Source organism: Cyprinus carpio, chromosome A9 (assembly GCF_018340385.1).
Source record: "Cyprinus carpio isolate SPL01 chromosome A9, ASM1834038v1, whole genome shotgun sequence".
NCBI lineage: Eukaryota > Metazoa > Chordata > Actinopteri > Cypriniformes > Cyprinidae > Cyprinus > Cyprinus carpio.
In genome coordinates, this window is record NC_056580.1 from 7,410,940 (window position 1) to 7,426,131 (window position 15,192).

At 40.2% G+C, this 15,192-nt stretch overlaps 1 protein-coding gene across 1 annotated transcript; it reads right to left on the reverse strand.

Moving 5' to 3' along the window:
- Nucleotides 1-8,782: 8,782 nt before the first annotated feature.
- On the reverse strand, nt 8,783-12,396 carry LOC109071705 (B- and T-lymphocyte attenuator-like). The gene is made up of 6 exons (XM_042763350.1): nt 12,130-12,396; nt 11,329-11,661; nt 11,157-11,192; nt 10,796-10,936; nt 10,669-10,706; nt 8,783-10,054 (listed from the first exon to the last, which is right to left on the reverse strand). Exons 1-6 carry the CDS (start codon nt 12,212-12,214, stop codon nt 9,740-9,742), a joined length of 948 nt encoding a protein of 315 aa, XP_042619284.1. The 5' UTR covers nt 12,215-12,396; the 3' UTR covers nt 8,783-9,739.
- Nucleotides 12,397-15,192: the final 2,796 nt, after the last annotated feature.

The following is a 15,192-nucleotide window of genomic DNA, read 5'->3' on the forward strand; positions in this document are numbered from 1 at the left end:
TGTTTCATTTAGAAACATAAAATCCAGATTGTTTTGTGGTTATAAAGTCATTGATTAGAAATGATTTATTTTTTTTAGTGAGCGAATGTTTAAAAAATGCTAACTTGATGGCAGTACTTTGTGTCTTTACATCAATCTTAGTTTGATGCATTATAGGCGGCAGATTAGATGAGTTTGCCCTTGAGCTTGAAAAGACCTTAGACTTTCTATCACGTGATAAAAACTGAAATAGAGAAAGCTACAGGCACACTGGGTTCCCGCTTGTTCTGTAAACATTTGTGAATGTTGCTGCTATTATAGCGGGGACCCGACACATATCACTGAGAGCTGCTATCAGTTGTTTTTGGTTCACCTACAGCAGATGGAGGGTTTGGGCCCTGGCGTTGTGGCAGCGGTCGGAAAGCTCTCACAGGAGCAGGGCCCACAGGCTTTGGTGGTTGGGGGGACCGCTGTTTTTTTGGTGATATTTTGCGGGCTTGCAGTGAATGAGTGAGAGAGTTTAGTCCCAGCATACACCAATTCCTCCATTTTCTGTGAGAAGCACAGAAGTGGAGATGCTGGAGAGAGGGATAATGTGTCCGGTGAGAGGGGCTATGTCTCTGGTGTTTCCAGTGACTGTGATATGTTGTCCTGGCTTCCCTGGCTGTTTTCCAGAAGGTCGTCCTTGGGTGCTGAGTCTTGTATCTGTTTTTTATACATCACAGTCTGTCTGTGAGGAGCTCTGTGGGCAGGGCTCAGCCGGGATAGTGTCCATCAGCAGTGCTTGTTGTGGCTGGATGGTGTTATCAGTGTCCTTGTGGGATATGTCAACCACATGATCACTCGGACCTGGTGTGTGTGTGCTGAATGAATTGACATACTCTGCTGAAGGATGGCGTAAGGAGAAGTAGATATTGTCCTTAAGCACTCTAGCTCCAAGTTTGTTAGGGTGGAGGCCATCCGGTTTTAAACAGTTGTCTATGGCCCCAGAACAGACTGAAGTTGTCGATGAAATTAAAAACTCCTTTTATATTGCAAGATCTTTGTAGCCATGTGTTCAGCCCAAGCAACCGTGAAAACATATTTGTTCCCCCTTGCTGGAAGTGGTCCACTGATGAACGACTAAACTTTGAGTCTTCGAAGTGTTTCAAAGAGTTCACTGAAGTCCTTCTTAAGGAGTTCTGACTGCTCTTTCCGAATATCATTCTTCCCCACATGGATGATGATTCGATTTGCAGTCTTGTGCTTCATCAGAATGTTCTGAAGTTCCTTGTTCACATCAGAAACCGTTGCTTGAGGAAGGCAGCATGTTTTTGTAGTCCTGCTACTGATGTTTCTGATAATAGGGTCACCCACTATCCTGGTCTTGGCTGCGCTCTGAGCTGAATGCCGCTGTCTGCTCGACCTTGAGCGCCTGTTAGTAGCAGTGTTAGCTGCTGGCTGATCCGATACATGTTTAATCACATTTGGGGATTCCTCACCCGCATTCATTACATTTACATTTACATTTAATCATTTAGCAGACGATTTTATCCAAAGCAACTTACAAATGAGAACAGTAGAAACAATCAGATCAATGAGAGAACAACAACGGTATACAAGTGCTATGACAAGTCTCAGTTAGTCTAGTACAGAACACGTAGCCAGGGTTTTTTTTTTTTTTTTTTTTTTGAATATGATAGACAAGAAAAAGAAAAGGTAAGTACTAGTATTATTTGGTTAAGTGCAGGCGAAAAAAGAGGAGTCTTTAGATGTTTTTTGAAAATGAGTAAAGACTCAGCTGTTCGAATTGAGATCGGGAGGTCATTCCACCAGCTGGGAGCAGTCCAGGAAAAAGTCAGTGAGTGATTTTGAACCTCTTTGGGATGGCAACACAAGGCGTCGTTCACTTGCAGAGCGCAAACTTCTGGAGGGTGCATAAGATTGAACTAGTGAGTTTAGGTAAGTTGGCGCCGTGCCAGTGGTCGTTTTGTAGGCAAGCATCAGTACCTTGAATTTGATGCGAGCGGCGCTACTGGTAGCCAGTGTAACCTGATGAGGAGAGGAGTAACATGAGCTGTTTTTGGCTCATTGAAGACAACCCTCGCTGCTGCATTCTGGATCAGTTGTAGAGGCTTGATAGTACATGCAGGAAGGCCCGCCAGGAGAGCATTGCAATAGTCCAGTCTGGAGAGAACAAGAGCTTGGACAAGAAGTTGGGTGGCTTGCTCTGACAGGAAGGGTCTAATCTTCCTAATGTTGTATAAGGCAAATCTGCAGGACCGGGTCGTTGTAGCAATATGGTCTGTGAAGCTTAACTGATGATCCATCACAACTCCTAGGTTTCTGGCTGTCCTGGAAGGAGTTATGGTTGACGAACCCAGCCGTATAGAGAAGTTGTGATGAAATGATGGGTTTAGCTGGAACCACCAGCAGTTCAGTCTTAGTAAGGTTGAGCTGAAGGTGATGGTCATTCATCCAGCTAGAAATGTCACTCAGACAGGCTGAAATGCGAGCAACTACCGTCAGGTCATCTGGTTGGAATGAGAAGTAGAGTTGAGTGTTATCAGCGTAGCAGTGATATGAAAAGCCATGCTTCTGAATGACAGATCCTAATGACGTCATGTAGATGGAGAAGAGAAGCGGTCCAAGTACTGAGCCTTGAGGAACCCCAGTAGCAAGTTGTTGTGACTTAGAAACTTCACCCCTCCAAGACACCATGAAGGATCTATCAGAAAGGTAGGAGTTAAGCCACTGGAGTGCGGTTCCAGAGATGCCCATCTTTCTGAGGGTGGACAGGAGAATCTGGTGATTAATGGTGTCAAAAGCAGCAGACAGGTCCAGCAAAATGAGTACTGAGGATTTTGAAGCTGCTCTTGCCAGTCGCAGGGCTTCAGTAATCGAGAGCAGGGCAGTCTCAGTTGAGTGGCCACTTTTGAAGCCAGATCGGTTGCTGTCCAGGAGGTTGTTCTGTACAAGAAACATAGAGAGCTGGTTGAACACAGCTCGTTCGAGTGTCTTTGCAATGAATGGAAGAAGGGATACCGGTCTGTAGTTTTCTAGAAGTGCTGGATTTAGAGATGGTTTCTTCAGCAGTGGGCTTACCCGAGCCTGTTTAATACTGAGGGAAATGTTCCAGAGTGAAGAGAGGAGTTGATAATGTGAGTAAGTGAAGGTATGACTGAAGAAGAAATCGCTTGAAGGAGGTGAGTGGGGATCGGATCCAGTGGGCAAGTAGTAGGATGACTGGACAGGATAAGTTTGGAAACATCCGTCTCTGAGAGTGAAGAGGAGGAGGAGAAAGAGTGAGCATTAGTCGTTGTGAAGTTATCCTCAGTCTGCGGTGTGGAGAATTGGTCACTGATGGTTCTTGTCTTATTTGTGAAGAAAACTGCAAAGTCGTCAGCTGTAAGAGTCGATAGAGGAGGAGGTGGAGGCGGATAAAGAAGAGAAGAGAAGGTTTTGAAGAGTGTCTGAGCGTCACAACAGTTGTTAATCTTGTCATGGTAATATGATGTTTTAGCAGAGGAGAGAGGACTGATACACACTGAGGTCGGTAGAGTTTCTTGATTTATGCCATTTCCTCTCTGCAGCCCTGAGTTTAGAGCGACGTTCACGGAGTACATCGAACAGCCAGGGGGCAGATGGGGTGGTGCGTACTGGTCTAGACGACAGTGGGCAAAAGTTGTCCAAGCAAGAGGTTAGAGTGGAACAAAAAGTGTCCGTAGCACTGTTCGTGTCCAGAGCTGAAAAACTCCTAGAGTGAAGGAAGTGAGGATGAAACCACAGAGGATAGGCGAGATGGAGAGAGTAAGCGTAGGTTCCGTCGAAAGGTGACCCGCGTTGGAGCGTGTGCCGCTTCAGGAGTAAGTGCTAGGTAAGCAGTAATGAGGAAGTGGTCTGAGGTGTGCAGTGGAGCAACTAAAGTGTTGTCCACTGAGCAACAGCGCATGTAGATGAGGTCCAGTTGGTTGCCCGATTTGTGAGTCGCTGTAGTAGAGACTCGCTTGAGATCAAATGAGGTGAGCAGAGTGTTGAAGTCAGCAGCCTGGGGTTTATCTAGGTGGATGTTGAAGTCACCAAGCAGTACCAGAGGAGCACCATCTTCAGGATAGTTTGATAGCAGCACGTCCAACTCCTCCAAGAAGTTTCCCAATTGACCTGGGAGACGATAAATGACCACAAAGTGGATTTTAACAGTGTGGGTTACAGTAACAGCATGTGATTCAAATGAACCGTCACCTGTAGGTGGTGGTTGAAGATCAAATTTCCAATCTTTCGATATAAGGAGACCAGTACCTCCACCCCTCCCAGTCGTACGAGGGGTGTGGGAACAAGTGAAATTAGTGGAGTGGTAGTGTTCCTCAGGTTTGATCCAAGTCTCAGTCAGTGCCATGAGGCTGAGACCGGAATGAGTAGCAATAGAAGAAATGAAGTCTGCTTTGTTAACAGCGGACTGGCAGTTCCAGAGACCAACTGGAATAGAGAGCGTTGGAGTAGAGGTCAGAGGGACAGGCCTTAGATTTGTCGGGCAGGCCTTCCTTCGACGTACATACCGTGCTCTCCGAGTGTTGGTAGTGATAGTAGAGATCTGAAAGCACATAGTGACTACAAGTGACCAAAATAAGTATTTGAGGATGAGCTGTACAAAAATTGAAGGGGGGAAAAAGCAATACTCAAGTGGCCTGTCGGTGTCCTTGCTCGGTGGAGTCGCGCAGGTAGAGTCGATGGTCTTTACACTCGTCGGTCTTCACACAAGGAGGCTTCACACGAGGGCTGCCGCGACCGCTGCCGCGGTGACACCTACCACTTATATATTTGCCTGATTACCTGTGATTGAAGTCAGCTAGTCACGCCTCCCTATTTAGCAGACTGAAACTGGCCAGTCCCGCGATAGGCAATCGCAAAACCAAACGCCACTTCACAAGTATTTACCAGGGTAAGACACACAGTGATTTAAAGCAAAGTTTCCCTAGCAACAATGATCACGCAGTAGTCTAATGAGAAAACAAGGCAAAAACACTTACAAACTGCTGTCCTTATCTGTCGCTCGACTGTTTCTTCTGACAAGCGCTTACAAAACAGCTCTTTAAGTAGTGCTTACCGGCTTACTGGCTATAGTCACGCCTCCCTATTTAGCAGACCGAAACTGTCCAGTCCCGCGACAGGCAAACGCAAAACCAAACGCCACTTCACACGTATTTACCAGGGTAAGACACACAGTAATTAAAGCAAAGTTTCCCTAGCAACGATGATCACGCAGTAGTCTAATGAGAAAACGAGGCAAAAAACACTTACAAACTGCTGTCCTTATCTGTCGCTCGACTGTTTCTTCCTGACAAGCGCTTACAAAACAGCTCTTTAAGTAGTGCTTACTGGCTTACTGGCTATAGTCACGCCTCCCTATTTAGCAGACCGAAACTGTCCCAGTCCCGCGATAGGCAAAACGCAAAACCAAACGCCACTTCACACGTATTTACCAGGGTAAGACACACAGTGATTAAAGCAAAGCTTTCCCTAGCAACGATGATCACGCAGTAGTCTAATGAGAAAACGAGGCAAAAACACTTACAAACTGCTGTCCTTATCTCTCGCTCGACTGTTTCTTCTCATTAATGCTTCAAATCTGTTCTCGAGATGTATAGGGGGTGGCAGAATACCATTATTCACAAGCCTTGTCATAGTCGAATCTGGGGTAGAGGATGCTACAGCAGCAATACGAGAAACTCGTGACAATCTGATGTCTCGTGTTCCTTTGGGTCTCGCTCCCTGTTTGTGCCATCGATTAGTGTGGCGATCAGTTTCGGCTTGTTCCTCTACACTTGGTATAAACTGTTGAGATTCAGAAGATTCATGGGACTCACCGGCTGTATGCTGAGAGGGTCCATGACGATGGTCTGCTGAGTGTTCCGTCTGTTTTGGAAGTCCAGCAAGTAACTTTGTTTCAAGAACCACAATCCTTTGTAGAAGTTTGCAGCAGTTCATGCAACAAGTATATTCAACAGGAGGCATTTTCTCTCTCTTCTGTTTGAATGTAGGCAGTTGTTTTCCCCGTCTCCGGAATGTAAGCTGCTGGCAGTGGGAGGCAAAGTCTTCTTTTTGTAGTATAATTCCAGTCCCAAAGAATTTTTAGTTTTAGTGTGTGTGCCAAAAATCTGTTGTTTGAGCACTGTGCTGGTCTGCTGAAGGAAAAATCTGAGAAAAATACAGAAATAAGAAGCAAAGCGCAGAGCAGTAAGCTAGAACCGGTGGTAACGTTTTTCCCAGTCCAATAGTTGTAAGCAAGCCAATAGTCTGTGATTCCCCTGATCTCTCTGCAACACATCCTCTAGCTTTTCCAGCATGTGCTGTTACGCATTCTCAGTCAAGAAGCTTTCAAGATGTTGTTGATCTCTCTGATTCTTTCCTGAGCGGGCAACCTTAACTGGTAGAGTGCAAGTTATCTGTTGAGGATGAAATGGTCTCTGAGCATGACTCCCAGCTTCCAGTTGAACTTCATTCCATACTGGGTAGGGAACATTTGGCTGCTGCCCAGAAGTTAGACCCTTCACTTGTAAACTGCATTAGTGCTGCAGTGGTCTGCAGTAGTCGCAATCTTTTGTTGACAAAGGTAGTGTACTTTTGGGACGATGGGATTCTGATGCGCAAATGGCAGCCAAAGTTTTCAGGCGGAGGTGACTGGCAAACAGTATATCAGATTGTTTTGCCTTCCAGCTACCGTTCTCATGTTTTGAAATTGGCACACGCAAATGTTCTTGCTGGACACCTTGGTGTCACAAAAACATTTCAGAGGATTGTTAAACATTTGACTGGCCTGGAATCAAATCTGCTGTCTCTCGTTACTGCCGGTCATGTGACATGCCAGCGTGCTGGTAAACCAAATCAAACCATTCCTAAAGCGCCTCTTCAGCCAATTCCTGTCATTGGAGAACCTTTTGAAAGGCTGGTGATTGATTGTGTAGGGCCCCCCCCCCCGTCCGAAGTCGAAACATGTGCACCAGTATATTTTGACAATAATGTGTACTGCTACCCGTTACCCTGAAGCCATACCATTGCCCACATTGAAGGCACAAGTAGTTCTGAGAGAGGTCGTAAGGTTTTGCACAACATTTGGCTTGCCCAGAGTTATTCAAACTGACCAGGGGTCAAACTTCACCTCAAAGGTATTTGGACAAATGTTGAAAGAGTTGGGAATAAAACATCACATGTCTAGTGCGTACCACCGTGAGTCACAAGGAGCGGTGGAACGTTTTTCATCAAACCCTAAAAACTTTGCTCCGCAAGGATTTAGCTCTGCCTGGGTGGACGGCTTGCCATTGCTCATGTTTGCAGTGAGAGAGTCTGTTCAGGAGTCACTAGGATTTAGCCCTGCTGAGCTTGTTTTTGCTCATACTGTTCGTGGCCCCTTGAAGTTGTTAAAGGAGCCGTTAATAGGTAAGGATAGTGCAGCTATTTCTGTGCTAGACTATGTCAGTTCTTTCCGTGAACGTCTGCACAAAGCCTGCGAACTGGCAAGAGCTCATCTTTCCATGGTGCAGTCAAAGATGAAGGTCCACTTTAACAAAAGAACAGTACAGCGCAGTTTTCAGCCGGGTGAATCTGTTCTTGTATTACTTCCTATTCCTGGCTCCGCTCTACAGGCTAAGTTTTCAGGGCCTTATGTCATTGAACAGAAATTGATTGAAACAGATTATGTTGTAGGTACCCCTGATCGCAGACGCAAGAATAGAGTATGTCATGTTAACATGAAGTCCTATGTTGCACGTGACTCAACTAAACCAACAATACTCTCTGTGCCACTGAGTTAACCTTGTGTTACAGTAGTTCCTGACTGTGTTCCTGTTGATGCAGATTTGTTGCTGGCTGAACCTCAGACTCCTGGTGTGCGTCTGAATAATTCTGCCATATTGGGTAAAATTGATTCATATTTGTCATACTTGCCAAAATGTCAGTGTGAAGATGTTGTAAAGTTGTTACAAAAATATCCCACACTGTTCTCTGATAGAACCACAGTGTTATCCCATGATATTGATGTAGGTAACTCCGTCCCCATCAAACAGCACCCGTACAGAGTAAATCCTACAAAACGAGAGATCATGAAGACCGAGGTAGACTTCCTGCTTAAAAACGGGCTGGCTGTACCTAGCCAAAGTCCCTGGAGCTCTCCATGCTTGCTGGTCCCAAAGCCTGATTCTACCTTTCGTTTCTGTACTGACTATCGAAAGGTAAAATATAGCATGCGAGTGGCATAGATTTTAATAAAATGAAAAAGTTAAGTTACAATAGTAGGTAGGTGTGGGCTTAGGCTCGGTGTCCGTAGCATGCGAGTGGCATAGATCTTCCTCCTGTACCTCACCAACAATGAAAGAGAAACCACTCCAAGAGAGCAATAGCTTATCAAAATCCTGAAAGCTCCCTTGAGGACCATCAACAGGCAGGGAAATAAGTTGTTTCAAAATTTCATTCAAGTCCAGCCCAGAAAAAGCAAATGCAATTGATCATGAAATTTATTTGTCCTATTTAACTGGATGTCTCACTTTTGCTTGTTGAGCCCTAAGAGCAATGTTACCAAATTTGACTCAGTGTTACATGCCTCAAATTTTAGAAAACAAATTTTCTACCGACCACCTGGAGACCTTCTCTCATATAAAAGAAAACAACTCCAAAAAAAACCACAAAGACATCTCACATCCTCAAACCATCACTCCACAAAAAATCACACACACTTTCAGCACAGTCTAGAAAATTGGTGTATTTAACAAGTTAAAAAAAAAAAAACTAAGCACAGAGCAAAAACTTCAGGAGTAATATATTACATCAAAACATACAAACTCTTTGTTGTCCCTTCACTGGGCAATTTCTGAAGCATCAACACTGATAAACAAAGCAACAAATAATATATTACATCACAACATACACAAACCCAGGCATTAGAAATACAGCATTTCCTCATGGATTTAAGATGTAAAGAATTTAAATGCACCTGTATCTTCCTGCTTCAAATAAGTATTTATGATCAAAACTGCATTTGAAGCAAAACATCTAGAAGCATTTACAGTCCTCCACTTGGGGCTTGGTATTATCTACCAATAACAAACCTGCCAATAACTTTTTTTTTTTTTCAATATATTTTATTTTGAAGGAGTTACATATCTGTCCACTGTAGTGAACACCATGCATGAAAGGGTTAAATGTACAGAGCCTATGATATTTGACCCTAGATTAACTCCCTGCAGCTGGGATTACTTTTTTAATCCATAAAACCAACAAAAAGTTCAAACATATTAAAAAAAAAAAGATCTTTAAAACATTTCCAGTATACATTTGCCCACATCAAATAGCTCATAAAGTAAATATAATCACTTATGTGCAAACAAGATTTGCTTTTTCCCCCCAATTTAACCTATCATCTGTTACTGTACCAAGATACTTGTGAGTTATTCTTCTCAGCTTCTTTACTAGCAATAACAAATTTAGCTGGAACATCAATTGTTTTGTAAAAATATATCTTCATTCTAAGAAATTTTTAAGTTTTAGTGCATCACGCTTAGACTAGTCCTCAGTATCAGACACATGTGATTACTGGTTTGAGTTTCACTTATAGAAACCTCACTGAACTCACAGCAACGATTTTCCATGATGTAATGAGGTTGTACTGTGCAGTGTAAAAACATGCATACATCTCCTGCTTCCCACACAAAACTGCCTCACTCTTTAAGTTTGGAGACTTGAAAATGTTGTTAACTTCGCCTGGTTATGTGCATAACCCACAGACAGAAAATCAGGAGACCCGGATTGATGCATACTCTGAAAACTCCTCCTGTGTGTGACGGGGTGTAGCAGATGATGGTGTTGGTGTGAGGTGATGCAGAGATGCATATACAACCTGGCTTGATCTGCTTTCTCTCCTGTTAGACAAAGGATCATCACTACAATCTGACACGTATGATGTAGACTGTCCAGGTGGTAACGTTAAACTGCATGTGTTGTTGTCACGAGAGTGCTGCTGTGATTCTTCTGAGTACTGGACACAGACAAATTCATCATGCTTCAGAACACTGGGGCTTGGCGACGACAAGACAGATGTTGCTGTATACTGCAAATATAATAGAGTTATCATTGTGGTACATTTGGATATGCAAATTTAGAATTTAAGATTTTACTTTTTTATGAGTTGGAGTTTGAATTGGAGTGAGAGGCAGAATGTGCTAAACTGCAGTTTAAATAAATTAAACACAATCAGACAACAGAATATTACAGAAAACTTCTTAGCTGTTTTATTTAAGGTTCCCAAGATGCTCCTGCTTAACTCTATTTTGAGGACTTAGGGGTAATCTAGAGAATTCTGGAAAAGTATGTGTTCTTGGACCAAGATGTGAAATGATAGGTAGAATTAAGTTAATTAGTAAATACAAATAAATTTAGATTAATAAATAAAAAATAAAATAAAAATCTACAAATGGCATTTTAAACATTATTTGGTAATATCAGTTGTATATTCATTTTAATGTGTGAAAACATGTTATGGGTAATTTATACAAACAGTATTGTTAAATTCTAAATTCTTGCATACCTCAGTTTGAGTTCAAAAACTGAATTATAATTTAAAAGGCATTCAAATCAGTTCTGAGTGCCACATTAACTGGTCGTATAATAATTAAAAATGTACAGTACTTTTCACAACATTAATCAGTCATTTATAAAACCTACCTGAATCTGTGATCTCTGTGCGTTCTTTCTTCTCGAACCTGACAATGATCATTAAAGAGACAAATTCAGGATCATGCCAAAATAATGCAAATATCTCAAAATAATAAAAAATGACACAATGACTTACTTTTAAATCCATTAATACACAAGATGGAGATGAGTATTACTATGACAACCAGAATCACTGCACCCAAACAGATAAAGAGATACGGCAGCCACCATGGACCAAAATCAGAGCTGCTTTCAGTGTTTTCTCGTTCTGCTGTCACTAAGAAAAGATAATCTAGTGTCATTTTCAAAAAGGAGAAGCAATGTTAAGCAAAATAATATATAGCTCCCATATATATATATATATATATATATATATATATATATATATATATATATATATATATATACAATAATATTTTTATTTTTCATAAATTGGTTCATATGAAATCTTTGAGAACATTCACATCAGTCTTTGAATAGATTGAAATTGCTCTTACTGTCAGTGCTAGGTTTTTCATCTTCCACCATATCATCTGCAAAAGTTCAAAAACTGCTTTAGAACTGTTTAAATTCATTTGAAGTTTCATATAATTACCACAGATGGTTCTAAAGGCTTCAACCTTACATAACAAATGTGATTAACATATAATGTTGAAAGACAATAGTTACCGGAGACAGAAACATTAATATGATGGCTAACGGAAGAGAAGTTTGAGAACTTCAGTTCACATCTGTACAGACCGCCATGATGCTTTGATATGTTTGTGAAAGTTAAATATGAAGACAGCATCTTTGGATCAGATGATGAATAGTTCTGTGATGTTGACATTTGATCTGCTTCAGAGACTGGAATCCATTCTTTCAAGTTTTCTTTGGTCCATGTCACATTGATTGTCTGTTTATCACAACACATCAGATTGCAGGAGATCTTCAAAGGCTTGTTTACGAAGGCTTTATGGACAATCCCTCTCTGAACTTTAAAGACAGGACATTTGGGGGGACCTAAAATATATTATTGGAGCAAATTTATGAACACAATGATAACAGTAAACAGTTAGAACGTCATTAAAATGAGAAAATGCTACGAAACCGAACATTTCTTTCCAATGGAGATGCAAACTGTTTTCAGCATGTAAAGGTTGTAATAGAACATACGCTTCTCCAGCTGTAAAGAATTTTCTTTTAAACATTTTTTTACACTGAGATAAAAGGTACAGGAAAATAAACTATTTTTCATTGATGTCTGCAAATTAAATTTGACTGGAAACTAAACTATGGTTAAAAATCAAACAAAAAAAAACAAAAACATTGTTATGTCACCTAAAATATACTTTCTTCATCCCCACATTTTGTTTAACTTTTACTTAAAGAAAATTAAATAGAATGTTGATTATACCATAACTAGTCAGTGAAAATCACAGCATCACTAGTTGCTTTTTTTTTTGGACATCATACATGCTTTAAACTCACCTTGTGCGTCAGTGCTCACATGCAGGATGAAAATTACCAAGATTTCAAGAAACAAAACCATCTTTCTCAGGTATAGCCAATCCATTTTAAATACAAGCCAGGTATGTTACAGATGGTCTCAAAATATAAATTCATCCAGTCTAATCCTTACAGTCACCATCCAAATCACACAACTTATTTCTGTCACTCTGTCATTGTGCTCTTCAGTTATGTTCATTCTTATACTTGTGGTTTCCATTTCCTTTACCTACGCAGCATGCACTCATCCTGCTCTCTGTGCTTTTGCACATGTATTGAGCTTCACGTGTTTTTGGACAGGAGAGTTTTTGTTTTTGCTTTTGCATACTTGTGCATTTTTTTCACTTCATTTGTTGTTTATTCAGTGCAAGTGAAAAAAAATCTCACACATCCACATTATGTCAAAATTATTTTTAATAAACATTATAAATAAGACCCAAGGCCTTAATTCCTGCTTGGTTAAGATGAACCAGTCATTATTCTTAGTGGGTTCTATCGGAATTTACAGGAACATCACTCATAACATAAGCATGTGACTGGAAGAGCACATTAAGTTTTAAAGTGCACAGACAGTTTAAAGCATCTCCGGTGTCATGTAACTCAGTCCCTCTGGCATCAGAGGCTCACAAGACATCTGCAATATTTTCCATCGTGTTCAGATAGATCCACACTTTGCAAATTCTCTTTCCACTCCAATGTTACAGTCTCGGGTGTGAAACTTAAGTCTTTTGCATTTTGATCTGTGTAATGCATCTGAAAATTCCCTAAATGTAAATGTATGCAAATTACTTGTTCCATAACTGGGTATAAGAGTTCCGGTTTCTTTTGTTAACTGTACAGTGCGTATGTATTTATTGACTTTAATTTGGTAATTAATTTGGTAATTTATTATTACCATTAATTATGGTACTCATTTCAAAGCTACAGATAAAAAGACACAAACTTGTTTCAATAGTAAAATATAAATGCAATTTTGTATAAAATATACATTAAATAAATGTCAAAATAGTAATGTAATGTCAAATATGAGAAAATTGTCACAAATAAAATCACAAGTGTAAAGAAACAAAGCCACCGTTACAAAATGTTTATTGTAGATACTAGCAGCACAGTCAACATGCCACATCAAAAATATACTGAAGGTTACAACAGAATACAAATAACAATTCTCACTTCGTCACGTTTTAGCCATAGTGACTTGCATTCAAGGTATTAAGTTCATCACAATGTCTGTTTTTCCTGGCAACCAATTTGTTGTTTAATAACAAATCAAAGATTGACCTTTATGAAGTGTTGGTTTCCAGTTAAATGCTTCAAGTCGACTTTGGTCAGACAATCATGTGCTCAGAATGAAGGACTCTCTGAAAGACACATCAGGTCACACTCTAGTGCTTCTGTTGGTAAATGTAACAATAAAGTTGCTCCTAATATCAGCCTGAGTGAATATGCTCTGACCCAGTCATCTATAATAGCCATCACTATCAGATCTTTTGCTTACCCATTTTTCCTGCTTCCAACACATAATTCAATAACTGACTATTCACTTGATGCCCAGTATCTCCTACCCCTTGATAGGGGCCATTGTAACAATATAATACAGTTTATTCACTTAAACCTGTCAGGGTTTTTTTTTTTTTTTCCTTTTCATTTCTTTTCTTTTCTTTTCTTTTCTTTTTTCTTTTTTTTCCTTTTCATTTCTTTTCTTTTCTTTTCTTTTATTGGGTGGTAGGCCAAATCAAATTACAGTTACATCCGAAAAGTATTTTAGATTACTAAAGTGATTACATTTATTTCATTTAATATTACTGTAAAATGTTTGGAATTTTTTAACCAATGAGGCAACTGGTGATTCACTGACTCTGACTGTAAAAAAAAACAAAAAAAAAAACGTGTGCAGCCTGTTTATTTAGTGCAGGCGCTAGTCAGGATTCACAAAAATGCAGGAGAAAATCAGAAAGCCAATGCGTTTTTTTTTTTGCCATGAAATACAAAGACCTTTACTTACAAATGTGGAAAAGGATGTAACATCACAGTGCAGTGCAAATTTTGTTTCCTGCAACAAAACTTCTCTCGGCTTCAAAGGAACATCTAACGTTGAAAAAGCTTCTTATAGTAAGTTGTTCCTAATCTTTGAAAACAAGAAGTTAATACTAAGAGACTTACATAAAAGAACAGTAGGCCTATTTCTGATTTGCTCTATATCGCCAACAAAAATTGTTCCAAATACGGAGTGTCTATTAAGTGCAAATAGCCCATCTTGTTGGCAGAGGCTATTTAAAGTAGATGTACCCACCAGTGTCTGGTTGAAACAGACACCATATCAAAATATGCACATTCAAATGCGGTAGCAGTGGCATAGGGAATACGAGATGGGGAGCTGACATTTCACACAAATTCGAATCAACCTTTTGCCGAACTCATTCAACTCATGTTCTTCTCCCTTTTCCCATCATATATATTAACAATGTTGATTACCATGAAAACCGTGTCGCATGCTGGACCCTCGTATTTAATAATAAGCTATGCTTATTGATTCGCAGTAGGGTTAGGTGTAGGGATTGCTTTATAGAGAATGTGAAGCTACAATGTTGCGCCGCCATTCTGGGAGGATTGCCCTCTGCTACAAATGCTGAAATTAATACGGATACCTGTTTGTCTTTTGCTGCCTTTAAGTTAAATATTTCCATTCTTCATTGTATCATTTGCAGGGAAGAGAAGCAGCTTCGCCATCATTAGATTTTAGGTTTTTCCCTTTAGACTACAGCTTCAGCCATCATATGTTAGGTTTTCCTCCCTTTAGAAAACAATCAAAAAAAGACAAACACAACTTTACAAAAACACAAAAATATAAATAAACAATTATAAAATGCTAACAGTCACCCAAAATATAGTCATGCCTGCAAAAGTAATGTTAATTATTAAACCAAGCAAAATCAAATGCAAAAGTAATGTTAATTATTAAACCAAGCAAAATCAAAAGGTTCAAAAACACGCAGCAATGTGATTCTTTCATTGAGTGATAGACAATAGTAATCAGTGACATTA